The sequence below is a fragment of the Henckelia pumila genome, chromosome 1 (assembly GCF_033568475.1).
Source record: "Henckelia pumila isolate YLH828 chromosome 1, ASM3356847v2, whole genome shotgun sequence".
Classification (NCBI taxonomy): Eukaryota; Viridiplantae; Streptophyta; class Magnoliopsida; order Lamiales; family Gesneriaceae; genus Henckelia; species Henckelia pumila.
The window spans coordinates 167,499,737-167,519,897 of record NC_133120.1 but is presented as its reverse complement, the minus strand read 5'-3'; the positions used below and the strand labels follow the sequence as shown (position 1 = coordinate 167,519,897).

General features: G+C 30.8%; 3 protein-coding genes and 2 non-coding genes across 5 annotated transcripts; 3 read left to right on the top strand and 2 right to left on the bottom strand.

Annotated features, from left to right (window-relative positions):
• The first annotated feature begins 201 nt into the window (after window positions 1–201).
• On the top strand, window positions 202–1,105 carry LOC140875914 (major allergen Mal d 1-like). The gene is made up of 2 exons (XM_073279747.1): window positions 202–527; window positions 659–1,105. The coding sequence occupies exons 1-2, from the start codon at window positions 344–346 to the stop codon at window positions 955–957; spliced, it is 483 nt and encodes a 160-aa protein (XP_073135848.1). The 5' UTR covers window positions 202–343; the 3' UTR covers window positions 958–1,105.
• A 1,279-nt stretch (window positions 1,106–2,384) lies between these two features.
• LOC140876711 (U2 spliceosomal RNA) lies at window positions 2,385–2,580 on the top strand. The gene has a single exon (XR_012148949.1). It is a non-coding gene; the product is annotated as a U2 spliceosomal RNA (small nuclear RNA).
• Window positions 2,581–7,213: 4,633 nt separating this feature from the next.
• LOC140876710 (U2 spliceosomal RNA) lies at window positions 7,214–7,409 on the top strand. Its single transcript, XR_012148948.1, has one exon. It is a non-coding gene; the product is annotated as a U2 spliceosomal RNA (small nuclear RNA).
• Window positions 7,410–11,961: 4,552 nt separating this feature from the next.
• LOC140874420 (secreted RxLR effector protein 161-like) lies at window positions 11,962–12,889 on the bottom strand. Its single transcript, XM_073277706.1, has 2 exons — window positions 12,490–12,889; window positions 11,962–11,978 (listed from the first exon to the last, which is right to left on the bottom strand). The coding sequence occupies exons 1-2, from the start codon at window positions 12,887–12,889 to the stop codon at window positions 11,962–11,964; spliced, it is 417 nt and encodes a 138-aa protein (XP_073133807.1).
• A 5,497-nt stretch (window positions 12,890–18,386) lies between these two features.
• On the bottom strand, window positions 18,387–19,792 carry LOC140874419 (uncharacterized). Its single transcript, XM_073277705.1, has 3 exons — window positions 19,196–19,792; window positions 19,024–19,105; window positions 18,387–18,907 (listed from the first exon to the last, which is right to left on the bottom strand). Exons 1-3 carry the CDS (start codon window positions 19,790–19,792, stop codon window positions 18,387–18,389), a joined length of 1,200 nt encoding a protein of 399 aa, XP_073133806.1.
• Between the last annotated feature and the right edge of the window lie 369 nt (window positions 19,793–20,161).

Here is a 20,161-nt window from a genome sequence, read left to right as displayed (position 1 = left end):
TTTTAGTGTAAAATTTAGAGTTAATGAGTTAGAGATGTATTTTGAATTTCATGCAAAAATTATACTATTTTGAAGTTAGTATGACAGAAAGATAGCGTAATGGACCCAAACAAATTTTGAACTAGTCAAAAACAGTAGAAGAAATATTACTTTTCAAGTGGGGACTTGAAGACTTTTGTGTTGCATACACTTCATTCCTATCCCACCAAGTCTTTTTTTTTCCCTCAAAATCACCAAACTTCAAGAACCCATCTCTCTTCTCTCTCAAACTAATTAAAGCTCTCCAATTCTGCTAACAATCAATATCTTGTTTCATTTTGATTTTAGAGAAAAAGAAAAAACTATGGGTGTCATCAAAGTGTCCCAATCCTTCAAGACAAAGGTCACCCCGAGTAGGATGTTCAAGGCCTTGATCTTGGATTCCCACAACCTCGCCCCGAAACTCATGTTCTCCTCCATCAAGAGCATCGAATTTCTTCAAGGAAACGGCGAGCCCGGGACGATCAAACAATTGAACTTCACCGAAGGTTAGGGATCATATATATATATGAATTGAACAACTATATATACGTTAGCTAGCTGGTCACGTGAGTCAATTAATCTTAAAGTTTATTCGATTTTAATTTTTTTTTTCGGTTTCTATACATGATTCTGGTAGCTAGCCCATTTAGATATGTGAAGCATAGGATCGACGAAATCGATGAAGAGAACTTCCGGTGTAAATACACTTTTATAGAAGGAGATGCATTGATGGACAAGCTAGATCAAATAATTTACGATGTCAAGTTCGAGGCGTATGGGTTCGACGGATGTGTGTGCAAGATAACAAGCGAATACTTTGCGAAAGAGAATGTGGAGATCAAGGAAGAGCACATCGAGCATGGGAAAGATAGAGCCATTGGCATGTATGAGGTTGTTGAAGCTTATCTCATGGCACACCCTCATGCCTATACTTGACAACTATATATATAAAATCTTGGGTTTTTAATTTATTTGTATCCCATTTTGCTTCATTTGGATCGTTTCTTGTTTTTCAATTAAAGGGGTATTTCATATTTGTATTGGATGGTCTAGTATTATATATGTATATATATATTTATTTGTATCTTGCATAAACTATATATGTTTGTTGACCGAAATAAGACTTGTAAGTTATACGCTATATATATTTTATATGTTTAGGTACCGCTTGGTATACGTTATGAGATGAAGAAGAATGTATAATATGAGTGATAAACAGATGAAATATAGGGATCAATAAGATACTATGATAATATGTATGGTGTTTGGTATGATTTTAAAAACATGGATTAAATTTGTGTATTGTAATATAATATCCAAATTACTCTTACGATATATGCTTAATTACAACTGCTTTTTAATAATATCTAAACAAAGTTAATGTTCAAATTTGTTGGTAACTAAAATTGTCATTTTTTAAAAGCTAAAATTGTCATTTTAAATATCTAGCTAGACGCACGTAAATTATATTGATGCAGGTTGGTTTAATGAAAGAAAAAATGATTAAATAATTTTTTTAAAAATAAAGTAGAGAATAAAATAAGTTTGCATTCAATAATTATATGTTTTATTTCTTAAAAAATAATCAAAATTAATTACTTTTTGAATTATTATTTAAATTATAAGTTTTGGTCCAAATACAATTTGTATGTACGTCGTTCCACTTCCTCAAACAAACTGCAAAGATATAAGAAATTGAATAAATCTATGTAACATTAACATATTTGAAAGAAAATTCACAGTTCTTATAACGATTCACTTCTATCTAAGAAAATTTGTTTTAAAAATTAAAAAATTTAAAGAAAAATAAAAAGATTTATCTATCTTTCGGATGGAGAAAGCAAAAATTACACTTCACCTCACAATTCGATTGCTTCCGAATTGAAGAAGATTTCATTCTCCCTTCTGTGCGGAAAATATCAGGGCAACGATGTAAATTTTCATTGGGCTGCGGTTGTTTTAAAATTATCACGCTGAGAACGAATGATGTATTGTACATAGATTATAAATAATTATAACGGACTTATGGTATGGACCTGATTTTATTGTATATGAACCAAACAAAAGATATTACTGGATTATTAATTTATATTGGACCTAATCCAATACACCAAGCAGTACCGTATAGTATAACATTGTTGAGTGACTTGAAATCCATGGTTGTGTATCATTTCAAATTTTGGAAGAAATTTATAATTTAATAGCTTAGAGATGAAGCGAAACCTTTCTTATGTCTCCACTGGAAAGTAATGCGCCAAGTTGGTCCGGAAACTCAATCATATAATTATCCCACACTGAATATTTATATAAGTTTTGAGGGATCGGTAAGATATAAAATGGTGGCCTCACTCTTCTTGTAACTCATACCTTTCTCGGCCTTTTGGCTAAGATCAAGTGTAGTATCTGTTCTTATCAGTTTAATATCTGATACGTGGGCCAATGGCCCACACGATATTAAATTTATTTTTTTAGGGGGAAGGCCCATCAAGGTAGCTTGCTATCTGGTCCTTCGAGTGTCGCCCATGCGTTGCACTATTGCTTGGGCATGGCGCACCCCACCAATTCAAGTTTAAATTGAATGGCCCGAGTATAATGTTACTCATAAAACATTTGCGGTATTCCACTTTATTAAATAAATTATTGGAAACAATACAAATGGGGATATAAATGAGTTGAGTTTTTGAATGTTTAAGCTTGGTTTATTTATAAACGAGTCAAACTTGAACTTATTTAATGAATATACATGGATCAAGAGTTTTTTTGAGTTTTTATCAGCCTAAACGAGTTTAATATATTTAAATTATAAATTTAAATACTTATTAAATTAATTAAAAACTTAAATTATATATTTGAAAAAAATATAATATTATTATCAAAATTTTTAATTTTATTTTAATAAATTAATTTTTATAGATTTTTTAATATTTTTTATTAAATTTATAAATTAAATATTTACGAGCTTGTTAACGAGCATGCTCACGAGCTAACGAGCCGAATATTGTAAAGCTCGAGTTTGGTTCGTTTGCCTTAACGAACTTCATTAAACGAGCTCGAACGAGCTTTTAACGAGTCGAGACCCGAACAGTTCGCGAACTGTTCGTCTCATTTACATCCCTAAATACAATAGAAACTTATCATATTTTTGGTTAAAATAAAAAAAATCTCAAAATAGCCGATATTTTACGAAATCTCAAAATAGCTAATACTAGAAAACAAATAGGTGCTTATTATTAACCCTTGTGTTTTTTTTCGAAAAATAAGCTAAATTAACCTGAACTTAAAAAAAAAAATGTACATGTATCTAACTAATACTTTTGAAAATGTGATTTTTCATTTTATATGTTTGAATGCATTGAAATTGTTAATTCATACACAAATGTTTTTACAATTAAATTGCAAGAGTTTTTGCAAAATTATATACACTATAAAATTATCAATTAAATAAAATCAAAATACCACGAGAGTTTTTGTCTTTTTGTAGGGTTTATGAGTAAATTTTTATTTTTTTTAAAAAAAACATTTAAGCGTCTATTCTTTTTCAGGATATTATTATTATTATTATTTTCCATTTCACAAAAAACGTGTTTGCACAATTTACCTCCTTTTTCCCCCCCTCGATCTCTTGAATTATGATTATCAGTTCTTATATTTAAAACTAAAATTATGTAATCCTTATACAAGACTGAGATGGGCAAATGGCAATGGACTTCGGTACATATAAAAGCCAATTGAACTAATTGTTTTAACGGAACCGAAGTCAATGGAATTTTCCTGAATACCAAATAAATCGAATTGATTTAAAATCAATTATTGCAGTTTTTCATCGTCAAAAAAATTAGTGTATTTTTTATTAAAAAAAAGTAGTAGCAACATATTGGAATATCCACATGAATCCATTTTTTCAGAAGATGAAAATGTTTTTTTACAAAAACTTGTAAATTTATTAAAGTAGTATTTGAGAGAACTTTTAGGAAGTACTTTTCATCTTCTCGTTAACAAAATTTCACAAAATTTCAAAATTTTGTTAATGAAAAATTGAAAAGTGCTTCATAGAAACTCTGTCTAAGAATGATTCAAATTGTCTATTATAAGATTTACTAATTAAAACGGAAAAATTTCATGCTTCCAAACAAAAAAGGAAGAATATGGATGACAATGAGGCGAGACGGGGACGGGATGCCTTCCCCATCTTCGTCTCCAAATTCGAACCCCCTCTCCATACCCGTACCGATCCCCATAATTTTTATCGGGGATTCCCCATCCCCATCCCCGCGGGGACCAACTCCTCATCCCCGTCCCCATACCCGAATATATATATATATATATATATTAAATTTTATTATAATATCCATATATATATATATATAATATTAGTAAATTTTATTATATAAGAATATAAAAATTATTATTAAATTTTATGATAAAATACATAAAATATTTTGGTAAATTTTTTATTATTATAATATAACCCTTTAAAATTAATCAAAATATTTTAAATAACAATAATTGCTATCAATCAAAATTATTTTAAATAAAATACTATGTATGTAACATGAATTAGATTCAAATAATATTTTTATGTTACAATAAAGTACGTTATCATAAACGGATATATTATATATAATGCATAAAAATATATATAAACCAAAGAATAATAATACTTTTAATTTTTATTTTTATAATATATTAGATTTAATAAAATTGACAATTAAAATATTTATATACTACATTATTATTATTATTATTATTATTATTATTATTATTATTATTATTATTATTATTATTATTATTATTATTATTATTATTATTATCGGGGCGAGTTTGAGGATGGGGAGTAGGGCTGACAAAAAATACCGAAATGCCGTCATACCGCCTTTACCGTACCGAAAAAAACCCGAAAATATCGAAAATTTCGGTATACCTTAAATTTCGGTACGGTATGTTACCCTACCGAAATTTTCGGTATCGGTATCTGTTAGAACCTAATGAGGTGAGATTTATGTTCTATTGACAACTTTAGCAATTTAAAGCGATTATGCAAATACGCAAGCGGAAGACTTAAAGCAATCAAAAATAAATGCAGTAAATAAATGCGTAAAATAAATAAATGCGTAAAGTAAATAAAGAAATAAATGAGATAGGATATGTTTATGGAAGTTCGACGATAAATCGTCTACGTCTCCCCTTCTTGGTTAAGATCGATTAACCAAGGATCCACTAGCACTTCAACGTCTTGGCCTTGATGGTTCCAAGGATATTCGTACAATTCAACACGATCACCGCGATGATACAACTCGAACACTTGGCCTTAAGGGCTCCAAGGATAGCCTCAACAATCACGCAACACACTTGGCTTCACACTCAAGTGTTTACTACGATAGCACAACACACTTGGCTTCACACTCAAGTGTTTATAACAATAACACAACCAACTCACAAACTATTTTTACAAACACTCTCAAATATTTGAATATATCACACAAACACTTTGATAGAGAGAAGATCGCTTGCAAATGAGAGAAAAGATGAGTTGGGCTGTCTCCAAATGACTTTGAAAATCCTCTATTTATAGTTGGCAAGGATTTGAATCTGATTTGAGTTCATGAAGCGTGTGTTGGGAAGTCAAGGAGTAGATAAAAAGTGTTCGGCGCCGCTGCCTGCTTTCACCCAACACTGAGCGGATTTTGTGGAAAAATCATATCTTACAATCTAACTGTTGGATTGATCTGAAATTTTTCCTGAAACTTTAAAACATCTTGATTTTTATTCTGAACGGTGAAGATTATATTTGAACGAGTCAAAAATTTCCAGTAATTTTCGGAATTCGCTTCATCATGTTTTCGCTTCTTGTTCTGCGCGACACTTTTTAAAAATTAATATCTCTCAATCCATCTGTTGGGTTGATCTGAAATTTGGACAGAAGTTGTAAAACATCCTAAAATTGACTTTGATTGGTGGAGATTTGATTTGGATGTCTCAATCATTCCCAGTTATTTTCTGAATTGAATCTTCATGTTTTCGTTCCTTGCAGGAGTAAGTACTGTGCAGCATATTTGAAAAAATCATATCTCTCAATATAGCCGTTGGATTTCTCTCAAATTTGGACAGAAGGTTTAACACTTCCTCATATAAATGATGACTGGTGAAGATTGGATTTCAGTGCATATAAAATTCTCAGTAATTTTTGAAAGTTGCTGCTCCATACTTTGGCTTCTTCTTGTCCTTTTCTTTATATCCTCATAACAATGTTTCATGGCATTCACATAACATTGTGTCCATTATATGAGAAATATGAGACTTCATAAATACATTGATAGCTTCAAAATAACTTCCAATAATTTATTTGTCAATAAATCTAATCTGCAAAATCTCACTTTAAATGGTTAGTAACAATTAACCGAGTTTTGTAATCATCAAAACATAATATTATGAGACTTGTTAATGCATTAAAACATTAATCTCATAACACGAGATTTTTATGCGTTTAAGGCGTAACAGTATCGGTATAAGATTTTCAAATTTTTGGTATTTCGGTATACCGGAAAAAAATCGGTATACATGGTACCAATACCGTGTATACCGATATTTTTTTATAAAAAAACAGTCTAAAAAATCGATATACATGATATCATACCGATACCGTACCAAATTTCGGTATTCGGTACGATATCGATATGAGTTTATGCCATAACGAAATTTCGGTATACCAACATGTCGGTATATCGAAATTTTCGGTACGGTATCGATATCGGTATCGGAAATTTTGGTATCGAAATTTCCGGTACGGTATGCGGTATACCGTACCGAACCACCCCTAATGTGGAGAGCATCCACATACCCGTCCCAATATGTTGCGGGGCTTTTCGAAAATCCCCGAACTTGAACTCATACCCGAAAATTCTTTCCCGAACCCGCCCCATTTCGAATTTTCCCCGCAGATACCTGAACCTGCGGGAAAAATTGTCATCCTTAAGGAAGAAATAACAAAAACGGTGGCTTGCTATTGCTAAACTAACTTTTTTTTTTAATCAAAGCTAAACTAACTTTTTAAGGCTAAACTTGATTATATTCTTTACACAAGGCCATTTTTAAAAATCTCTTGTCGTATTATTTGGATCCCACATTGTGTGCTTATATAAAGTTTGAGGGACTGAAGCGATATAAAACAATGGGCTCAACATTTTGAAGACTCATACCTTTCTCGGCCTTTTGGCTAAGATCAAGTGTAGTATCTGTTCTTATCAGTTTAATATCTGATACGTGGGCCAATGGCCCACACGATATTAAATTTATTTTTTTAGGGGGAAGACTCATTAAGGTAGCTTGCTATCTGGGCCTTCGAGCGTCGTCCTTGCGTTGCACTATTGCATGGGCCCGGCGCACCCCACCAAACCAAGTCTAAATTTCAAGGCTCTATAACTTCGACAGCACTCCTTTATTACGTTGGTCTAAGTTTCTTTGTGTGTAGCATTGACATAAGATACATAGATAGGAAATTCGGACAATTCCATCAAAAAACAATCATTCTAAGTTCTAACAATTAAACATTACATCACTATAAATAATACATATCTTTTTTATAAAAAAGATTTAGGGATTTTATTAAAATCTAAAACTAGTCTTCCATTTGTGCATCACAGAGAGAGTGTTATTTTTATGTAATTATTGACAAAATTAATAAATATGAGTGTTTGAATAAATAATTAAAATACAAATAAATTATGATTGAATTGGATTAAATGATTTAAAATCTACGGATATAAATGTATCTTCATTCTTTAGATAATTTTTAAAAATAAAATAAAATTATCTTGATATTTATTACACTACAATTGAGGTTATCACAATGGATTTCAAATCCTTGGAGTATTGGAATCAATTTAAATTCATTGTGTTTGGAGGAATGTTTTGACAGTGTTTATAAGTTTTGTAAATTTATTTAGAAAACTATTAGAAAACAGTTTTAAACGATTGAAATAAGCTATTTGACATATTCTAAAATACTTTTATATAAAAAAAAGTTGTTTCACCCCTATTTTTTTTAGAAATATATTATTTTAATATTTTACTTATTCGTATTATTTTTGTATATTTAAAATTTTGTTATTTTCTCAAGTATTTATTTATCCAATAATTATAAATTTGATGCATGCAATATTTGTATTCTATACAAAAACAAAATATATATTTTTAAAATTTTAAAATAAATTTTAAAATTTTTAAAGTTGAAATAGAAAAATAGAAAAAATAAATTATAAAAATAAAAATAATAAAATATAGATACATAATATTTTGATAAGATGAGTTCCATTAAACTCTGTACAATTAGTATAAAATGTTCTTTATATTAACAAAAATTAATATATAAAGTTAAATAAAAAAATTATAAGTATGATAATGAAAAACAATTTAAAAATTAAATCGTATATTTATCTATATTTTAAAAATTTTTAGATCAAAAAATATATCGCTCAAATCATAATATTATATTTTCTTGAATATCCTATATTATCTTTATCTATAGTTTTGAATTCAATCATATCTTATTTGAATTTTTAAATTTGATGATAATGTTTTCACTATTTTTGAAAATAATTTCGGTTGAAAAATACTATAGTTTCTATTTTAGCCGTCTTTTCAGCTTTTACATATATATTTAAAAAAATTTAGATAAAATAATATTATCTTTTGTTGAATATTCAATATTATATCTATTTAAAATATAAATTCGATCGCATATTATTGTATTTTTAAATTTAATGATAATTGTTTACTATTTTCCAAAAAAAATTTGGACATAAAAGTCTCATGTTTCTATTTTTAGCACACTTTTCTGCTTATATATATATATATATATATATATATATATATTAAGTTTAACTCCAATAATATTTTTATCTATATTCTAAAATTATTATATTAAATAATATATCGCTCATAACATCCTTGAATATTTGTTGTGCATAACTATATATGCATAGATACAAATCAATCATCCTATTAAAACTAAATGATAAATTTTATTTGATAAAAAAAATTATTTTAAATTTTTTACATTCGTATTTTTATGTATATTGAAAATTTGTGGATTAAATAGCATATCACTAATAATATTATTTTTTTTGAATATTTGTTGAGTGGGTCCTGCGGCAGCTGCTGCACTTTATATATATATATAAAAGAAACAAAACACCTTATTAAGAAAAAAAATTAAATTTTGTTTCATAATGAAAAATATTTTTAAAAAACTATATCGTATTTTTATAAAAAAGCAAAAAAATAAATTTTGTAAAAATACTATTTTGATTTTTGTTTTTAATTCAATCATATTTTTTATTTATATTTTCAAAATTTTAGCTTAACTATTTGTAGTTGAGTTTTCTGTTTTTATATATAAAAATTCTAAAGGTATAACAAATATCATGTACAATGATATTTATAATAATAATATCATGAGATTTTGCTATTTATCGCGATATTTTATATTTAATTTATCATGATATTTTGATATATTAAATTCTTGTATTAAATTTTGTGTTGTAAAATTTGGTGTACAAATTTCATTGTATTGGACAAAACAACCAACACTAAAAGCAAAGATTAATTTTTTTTTATCACGATAAAATATATTTTAATTTTTTAAAACTAAATCGTATTTTTATCTATATTTTAAAATTTTTAGATCAAATATTTTATCATTTATAATATCATATTATTTTTTGAATATTCAATATTATCGCTATCTATAATTTCAAATTAAATAAAATATCATTTTTATTTTTTAATTTTATGATATCTTTACTATTTTCAGAAATATCTTTTGGACGGAAAAAGTTGTTTTATTTCTATTTATGTGATTTTTTTGTTTTATATATATATATAGATATAGATATAGATTATATAGATTTCTCTAGTTTTTGAGTTTTATGATAAATTTTGATAAAGAGATTAATTCTATTTGCTAATAAGTTTATGATAATGAATAGCTATTGCGCAATCGTCACATGGATTCAGTTCCACCCGATTTATGCATGTTGTGAAAAATAATATTTTTGACATAAACAATAATGCGGTCATTCAAATAAACACATACTACACCATTTTTCATAATATAACTAGTAAAAAATGATATTTTTACAGTGAAAAATAATATTATGCATAAAAATATCTTTCATCAATATGATGAGGTCGTAGATCCGTCTCACAAATTTGAAAAATTATAGTTGGGGTGAGCTTGAACTTAATGTAATCAATTATATATAACTGATGACATCCCAAAAATTCCTTCGTCATCTTTATGAATCCTCCGACTGTCCTTGCCTGAAAATTATGAATAAACCGGTTAGGGGCGCCAGGATTTCTCCCGGCGTAACCCCTCCGATGCCTAAGTCAGACAGAGAAACATGGGAGAAAAGATAGAAGAAAATTGTGAGAGACATCATGGGGAAGAAAGTGCAGAAACTCCCTTTCCATGTTGTGTGTGTAATCAGGAAGAACCAGTATATATCGTAAAAACTTCCCTGTGATGTAGATCGTGGAAGACGTGTGCTGGTGTTATCCCACACATGAGAGGACAATGCCCGTGATCTGATGAGATGTGTGGCCCATACTCTGATAATTCCGATAAGTCCCGGCCCGAGTGTAGATAATGAATATTTGCGAGGCCCATATCCAATAATAATTACAAGACATCACTTACCACCAATAACCTGCTTGTTATCACAAATCCCGGTCCAAGTTCATGTGAAAAAAATAAATATATCTCGAGATATCAGACGATATCTCAGGATATATCTAGGGGTGGGTTTTCGATATACCGTATCAAAAATATTGGTATGAAAAAAATTCATACCGATACCGATATCAAAATTCTGAAATTTTGGTATGAAAAAATTTCATATTGATGTCGTATAGATATCGAAAAAAAATTCGATATACCAAAATAATGTCTATATCTCGAAAAAAATTTGGTACAGTATCTCGAAAAGTCAGTATTTTGGCTCGGTATCCCATCCTAGATATATCCCATGACATCAATAACTATAAAAAATAATATATATGTTTACTATATATATTTATATAATAATATAATCACATTAGAGAAACTAGATTTGATCATTTTAATAGATTTTCAAATTTACCCTTATTATACTTTCAACATATTCAATAATTAAGACACAAAAAAGTAATTTATCATTCAAAAAGTTCTTACCTCTCTTTCTACTATACCATTGTCCTAATTTTTAGGTACCACTATCACATTACCATAATGGAAGAAAAATATAAATAAATTCAAATTTATAAAAATATATATTTTGTGCACATGTGTACTAGACTGCGAGTATATATAAAACAAAAAAATCATTGCATTTTACTACTCGCAAAAAATGAAAAAATTGTATTTTTTTAATATTATATGCATGATTGTCTTTTTACAATTTGGTCTTTTATGTTGTCAAATTTCAATTTTAGTCTACTCAATATATATTGCATTATTTATAGTCCTATTGTCGACTCAGTGCTAACATGAAAACAATGTAATGCTGATGTGATGTCGATATGCATAATGTCACATCAACACTTCCAATGAAAATGATTGCCAAAAATATAAAACGCAAGATTAAATATAAAATTTGATAACATTAAAGACCAAAATCGCAAAATGATAAATTTACATAACCAAAAATTCGCAGTTTCTCCCAAAAATGAAGTTGTGCGCTATAATTAAGAGCAAGAGCTGGACTTCAAGTGTGGAAAGAGTGATTTTTAGTGGACTAAGTAAAAATTTAAATAGATAATAAAAAATATGAGGTGGTCTACAACTTAGAACTGACTTAAAGTAGATCCTTCTTTGCGTGATACATAAGGAGTTTTTATTTATTATAATTATATTATTTCTCTCCTACTTACTATCCAAAATATTATCATGTCGATAAATTATTAGTGAGCCTCAATTCCTGTTAACAATTGAGAAAGTAAAAAGTAATATGGAGAGAAATAAATCTCTTATTTAACAAATGGGAAAACTGTCAGCTATTTAAATAGCTTTACATAACCAACTGAACAAGAAATAAGCAATAGAAGTTTACAACTCCTAAAAACGTGGTGAGATTAAAACAAACAAATAACACCCTTAAGTAGAGGGATTTATTGAACTGTGCAGAAACAAGTCAAACTCAACATTTCCTCCCTTAAACCGAGGCATATTGCATCAGTTTACTTCACTTTCAGAACATACTCCTAAGGTTGCTCGCAGCTTCAAGAAAACATCTAGCTTTAGTGGCTTTGTCATGATATCAGCTAATTGATCTTCTGTGCTACAATGAACTAACTCCACGGTACCAGTCTTGGTGAGTTCTCAAAGGAAATGAAAACGCACATCGATATGCTTACTACGACCATGCATGATTGGATTTTTCGAGAGTTTAATTGCAGAACTACTGTCACAATGAATAATTGTTGTTTTGCCTTGATTCATACACAATTTTTCCAGTACCCTTTTCAGCCATATGGTTTGACAAGCACATGAAGCGGCAGCAATAAACTCGGCCTCGGTGGTAGATAAGCTCACAACTGTTTGCTTCTTTGACATCCAAGATACTGCCCCTGAACTCAATAAAAACACATAACCTGAGATGCTTTTTCTATCTTCCAAATCTCCCGCATAATCGTTGTTTGTGTAAGATATAATTTCACCGTTTCCTCCCTTTCTGTAGAAGATTCCAAAATCCAGTGTTCCCTTCAAATACCGCAGCACCCTTTTTGCCATTTGTTCATGAAGCTCAGTGGGGCCCATATACCTACTTATAAGACCAATTATATACATCATATCTGGTCGAGTAGCAGTTAGATACATGAGACTACCCATTATTTGTTTAAAATGAGTTTTGTCTACCTTAACTCCACCTTCATCATTTATCAATTTACAACCTGGAACAATAGGATTTTGAACAGAATTGCTTCTGTCCATTCCAAACCTTTTCAGCACCTCTGAAGCATATTTTTTCTGATTAAGAAACACACCACTTGATTTTTGCAATACTTCAAGACCAAGAAAATACCTCATTTTGCCAAGATCAGTCATATCGAACTCATGCTTCATGGAATCTTTAAATTCTGAAATCATCATTTCATCATTTCCAGTGAAGAGAAGATCATCGACATACAAACTGATTATCAGAACTCTTCCCTCTTTTCTTGTCTTAAGGAACAAAGTATGCTCGTAGTAACACTTTTCAAAGCCTTCTTTCAAGAAATAGGCCTCTATACAATTGTACCAAGCACGAGGTGCTTGCTTAAGCCCATATAGTGCCCTGTTCAATTTATAAACCTTGTGTTCCTGACCTTTTTGCACATATCCACACGGTTGTTCCACAAAAACGTTTTCTTTTATCTCACCGTAGAGGAACGCAGACTTTACGTCTAGTTGATAGATAACCCATCCTTTTTGAGCTGCAAGCGCCACTACCAACCAAACTGTTTCCATACGTGCCACAGGTGCAAAAACCTCTGTATAATCTACCCCATACTGCTGAGATATCCCTTCACTACAAGCCTTGCTTTGTACTTATCGATCTATCCATTTTCATCTAATTTTGTTTTGTAGACCCACTTTACTCCAACCTTTTTCTCTCCTTTGGGTAAGTCCACTAATTCCCACGTGTCATTTCTTCTTATTGCCTCAATCTCCACATCCATGGCTTTCCTCCATTTTTTACTTTTTACTGCATCTTCAAAGTGAATGGGATCAGCAGCTGCAAATATAGCCATTTGAATTTCATCATCTTCTTCAGAAAGACCTTCTCCTGTCTCATAATCTTGCATCCAAACTGGCGGTATCCTAATCCTCCCTTCATTAAAACTAGGTGTACTTTCGACCAAAGAAGATGAAGAAAGGTTCTCCTCATCTGCTTCTGTATCAATGACAAATTCATTTCTTTATTCACCAAAAGCTTCTTCCTCTTGATCACCCCATTCCAAAATACACCCAATTTCTTCTTCATGATTCTTATCCCAATCCCATATTTTGTCTTCCTCAAACACAACGTCCCGACTTGTTATGATCTTTTGTGAAATAGGATCATAAAGTCGGTAAGCCTTGGATTCCTCACTCACTCCCAGCAGAACACAACTCATGCTTTTATCAACTAACTTAGTTCTTTTGCTATCCGGTATATGAACGTGCGAGATACACCCAAAAACTCTAAAATATGAAACAGAGAGTTTGATGCCACTCCAAGCTTCTTCTGGAGTTTTATTTCAGACAGCTAGTGTTGGACTTCGATTCAAGACATGCACCGTCCAATTTACTGCTTCAGGCCAGAAGGTTTTAGGAACTTTATTTTCTGATAGCATACTTCGTACCATATTCATAATGGTTCTGTTTTTGCGTTCCGCGACACCATTTTGTTGCGGGGTATATGTGGCTGTCAAGTGTCTCTATATACCATTTACATCACAAAATTTATTGAATTTTTGTGATGTAAATTCTCCTCCTCGGTCGGTGCGTAAGCCTCAAATGGATGTTTCTTTCTCTTTTTCAACATGAACCTTAAATCTTTTGAAAGCATCGCAGGCTTCCGATTTTTATGTCAAAAAGAAAACCCATGTTTTTGGACTAAGGTCATCTGTAAAAGTGAGCAGGTAGCTTTTATTTCCTTTGGAATTGGGCTTCATTGGTCCGCAAATATCAGTATGAACGAGCTGAAGAATTTGTGAAGCTCTCCACGTGCTCTTCTTAGGAAAGGGGTCTCGTTTTTGCTTTCCTTGTGTAGGAAACTTTAGTGAAGGTAAGTCATGTACCATGTTCTTTTGTATGAGAGTTTTCAGTCCTATAGAACTCAAGTGTCCGTATCTGCAATGCCAAAGCTGCCCCAAATCCTCAGATGTTGTGTTGAAACACACAGAATTAGATGATTGTGATATAGCATGTAGCACAAACATGCGATTTTCAGCCATCTTTGTATCCATAAGCAGACCTTTCTCATGGTGAAACACTTTACACCGACCATGTTGAAACAAAATGGTAAGTCCCTTTTCCTTGAATTGTCCAATGCTTAATAGATTGTTTTTCAACTCCGGTACATAGAACACTCCTGTGATAATATGTGCTACTCCATGTACCTGTAGCCTTATATTTCCCTTTCCTAATACTGCCATACTGGAGTCGTTGCCAAGCTTGACTGAATCTCTAAAATTTTCATCCAAGTCAAAAAAATATTCCCTTGTACCACACATATGATTGTTGCATCCGAAGTCAAAGTACCACAAATCTTCACTGTTGGCTGGGTTCATGTCAATGTATGTCATTAACAACATCTCTTCTTGAGTTTCTGCATAATGTGCTTCCTTTTTGTTTGGGCACTCCCATTGAAAATGTCCAAGCTTGTGACATTGGTAACATTCCACTGTGGTTTTTTCGAAGCTTTGTCTGCTTCGTTCCCGTCCTCTTCCTCTAAAAGTTACACGGCCTCGACCCCTGCCTCTAGATTGATCTCCGTGAGTGATCTTCAAAGCTTGTTCTTCTCCAGCTTGAGGCCTCATACGTTGTTCATGCACTAGTAAGCTGCTTTCTAATTCATCAATAGTTAAGACATCAATATCCCTAGACTCCTCAATTGAACACACAACATAATCAAATTTGGGAGTCATGGATCTCAAAATTTTTTCAATGACAGCAACATCTCCTTTATTCTCACCATTCACTTTCATATTATTTACGATGGTAAGAGTCCGAGAAAAATACTCGTTCACTGATTCTCCTTCCTTCATATGGAGTATTTCAAATTCCTTTCGAAGTGTTTGTAACAGAGCACGCTTGACTCGAGTTGTTCCTTGATATTTTTTATTCATAGAGTCCCATATGTTCTTTGATGTATCTATGTGAAGAATCGTTTCCAGGACTGAACGATCCAATGCTTGAAATAGATAGTTTTTCGCCTTCAAATCCTTGAGCTTTTGATCGTCAATGTGCTTGCGCTGCGCGTCTGTAAGGACAACCCCTTTTGCTGCTGCAGAAACACCATTCTCTATTAAGCTCCAATATTCCTTTGAACGCAGGAAATTTTCCATGAGCATTGCCCAATGATCGTAATGCCCATCGAATCGAGGGACTGCTGGTTGCACAAATGAACCTTCTGTCATCATATTGTTTTTGGTGAAGACTGCTGCTTCCAATGGTAATCAGGCCCCTCGAGGCTCTGGTACCAAATGTTAACAATTGAGAAAGTAAAAAGTAATATGGAGAGAAAAAAATCTCTTATTTAACAAATGGGAAAACTGTCAGCTATTTAAATAGCTTTACATAACCAACTGAACAAGAAATAAGCAATAGAAGTTTACAACTCTTAAAAACGTGGTGAGATTAAAACAAACAAATAATACCCTTAAGTATAGGGATTTATTGAACTGTGCAGAAACAAGTCAAACTCAACAATTCCAAGCTAATAGCAATTCGAGTTATAATTATAAACAAGAACAAACAATTACATAATAGCTTGGCCTGTGGTAAACAAATACTTTGAAGTATTTAATAATAATAATAATAATAATAATAATAATAATAACAACAACAACAACAACAACAACAACAACAACAACAACAACACAGTACTCCTCCTCTAGGGACAGTTGAGATAAATGTGGATGCTTCTGTTATTCAAGGATGTGATTATAATGGTGGAATCGGACTCTTCAACTGCGGTGGTTTGGTGTCCATCTCTAAACCATCTCAGCATGCTATGGAAGCTCCTATTGTTGCGCGCATTTAGCACTTCACTAGACAAATTTCTTCTTTCGTGGTTCAACGTTGTAGACATTCGGCTAATCAAATCACTCATGTTTTAGTTTTTGTTGGTTTATCGACTACAACATGTTCAGATTGTGTCGATTTTTGTCCCATGTTTATAGGCCCTTGTGTAAAATGTGACATTCGGGGATTATATTTTAAGCTACCGATTACTAAAGAAAAAAAAAAGGAAAAAAAAAAACCAATTCTCCGCGTACCTCATTTTTAATTTCTTCTTATTTATCAAAGTGAATTTTAACATATTCGGACATAATTATTATTTTAATTTCAAAAAATTATGTATATATATATATATATATATATATATATATATCATAATATACCATCATTTTTCATAAAAATATTTTACCATTTTAAATACTCGATCAAGAGCATTTTTCGCAATAATCAATGATTCTCCTTGAACACGTGTTGAATGCATATCTCTTACTATTTAATAAAGGAAGAGGGACTCATAGTATTTGGTATTTTAATGTAAACATCCTAAAATGCCCCTAATTATACTAATTGAAATGTAAAAAAAAAAACCAAAACAAGAAGGATAAAAAAAAAAATATTTCTTCCCAATATTTTTTCACTTTCTCAACCACTTTCTCACGTTCATCACCACTATTGTAAAAACATAAAATATTTCATGTTTTTTTTATTTTTTTTCACTCAAATTTTTCTTTCAATTATTATATTTTATGTAGTTTTCACACACTAACGTGTGTGCTTTTTTGCTAGTATAATATTATGTCGACACATCGAGATTTATAGTACGAAAGTATAATGAAAAAATTGTTCTTTAGTCGTGACAACTTTCATATCGTTAAGATATCACACTTAGGGAGTGTTTTGGAGAGCTTTTGCTTATTTAAAAGTGCTTCTTGTAGAGCTTATTTAAAAGTTGATGAGAAGCTAAAACATTTAGTGTTTGAAAATAAAAGTTTAAAGGTGCTACAAGCTTAAATTTGGTGTTTGATGAATAATTGCTTCTAAACTTAATTTTTTACTTAAATGACAATCATACCATTTTTTAATTAATAATTTAATTTTTGATTCTCATATCATAAAAAATATGTTTACATATTATTATTACATTATTTTTGTATCAAAAATATTTTATTTTTTATAACATTAATGCTTTACAAAATATATAATATTAATAAAAATAAAAATATAAAAAATTATAATATTTGTATAAATATACAAGATATCTACAAAAAAAACCAAGGAAATGCAAATATACAAATATACAAGATATCTACAAAAAAATCCAAGGAAATGCAATATTTTTTGAAAAAAAATAATTGTTAATAACAATGTAAAATTTTGAAAAAACCTAAATTAGTTAAACGGCATTTTATAATTAAAAAAAAACTGAATTTTCAAAACTAGAAGAAACCAAATTTGATTTACATTAAACAAATATTTCAATCATTAAAAATTACAAATCATCTCCATACTTTTTCTTGAAATTTTTCTAAAACTGGAGAAGTCCTTCACAAAAATATATGCAATCTATAATAATAAAAAAAACTGAAGATGAAAATTAGAGGAAACCCAATTTGATTGTTCAATTTATTATATTGAAAAAAGGGATACCGATCCTTCCAAATGTAATTGATGCACATATATCATCCCTCAATTTTTCCATAGTCTCATCTGATGATTGACCATAAGAAACTGTGTTGTTTGCACCATTTCGTTCAATATCATCATTTCTATTATTTCTTCTTAAATCAGCCTCCAAAAAATCTTCATCCTTTGCATCCATATTTCTGATAAAATTGTGTATTGCCATTGTAGCCGGCACAAGTGCAACCTGGTCTAACCAAGAAATATTGACTGGCATGTTACTCATGATTTGAAACCTTTTCTTCCATACACCAAAAGTACGTTCAATGGTACCACGCAGAGATGAATGCAAGTGATTGAAGACCTCACGATGATTGTTGTATGAAGAGGCACGCTGAAAATCTGGAATGTGATATTTTTGCCCTTTATACGGAGCTAGAAATCCCAATATATTAGGATATCCTGCATCAACTAGATAATATTTACCCCTAGGTGGCATTGGAAAGTTCTTTGATGCATCTTTAATAGCGGAATAGAAAACTCTAGTGTCCTGAGCACTCCTTCCCAACCAGGCAACACAAATGTAAAACACATATCAAAATCACATGCCACCATTACATTTTGAGTTGGACTACCTTTTCTGCCAATAAATGGAACTTGCAAGTGGCACGGTATTGATGCTTTGATGTGAATACCGTCAATTGCACCAATACAATCCTGAAAATTTGTGTAAGCAAGCAGATATGAACCATGAAAAAAAAACATTTGATAAAGATGATATATTCAAGAAAAGTTATGATCATTTACCTTAAAATGAGGGAAATATCTGAAATTTTCCTGAATATATGGATGAGTTGTGTTGTGATCAGAAAATGGCCTTATCCAATCGAGAGACATCTTTGTACAAGATTTCAGAACGTTATAAAATGACATACTAATAGTATAACCAGATCGTTGAAAAAACTCTTGCACTTGTCTGTTCCCTTCACATACACCGACTATCATCATGAAAGTTGCCAATCGCTCTTCAACAGTCACACTTCTTGCAGGTTTCAAGCCATAATTGTCCACTAAAATTCCGCATAATTCAAAAAATACCTCTTTATGCATTCTAAAAGATTGGTGACAGCGACGAGGATTTCCATTCAGTATGGACATCAATGAAGCCCATCCACTATATTCACGATCATAACATGGACTCTTAAGCAAATATTTATCACAGTATATTGTTGATCCAACTGTTAATGCAAATAACAATTTTTTTCTCCCCTTAGTAGGTGGGTTTGAACTAGTACCTTCAATGTCTTCTGTGCTCATGAAGTCGTCTAACTCTTCAGAACCCGAGGAAGGAGAAAGAGAATCCAATCTACCGTCTGAGCCACTCTCTAAGTCACTATCTGACATTTTCAAGCTTTCTGTAAAATGAAAAGTATACCAATTAGTGGCATTCCTTCCCTAAGACAAAAGAAGTGTTCTGGTCCAATACGAAGGGCAAAGTAAATGTTAGCTGAAAATACAGAGAAAAATAAAACAAAAAAGAAACATATAAGAAGTAATTCAAGAGTAAAATGACTTGAAATTTCATTAACTCAATCTAAAAAAAACCAACATGTATTATAATCTGTAGCAAAAATACTTATATTGTTTACATCTCAGTACCCTTTGGCATCCAATTCTTTAACCTCTAAGGCTGTAAATATTATGAAAACACGACCAGAATTGAACGTTAACAATATTCAAACAAAACAAACAATAGAAATTTCCCAACATGTC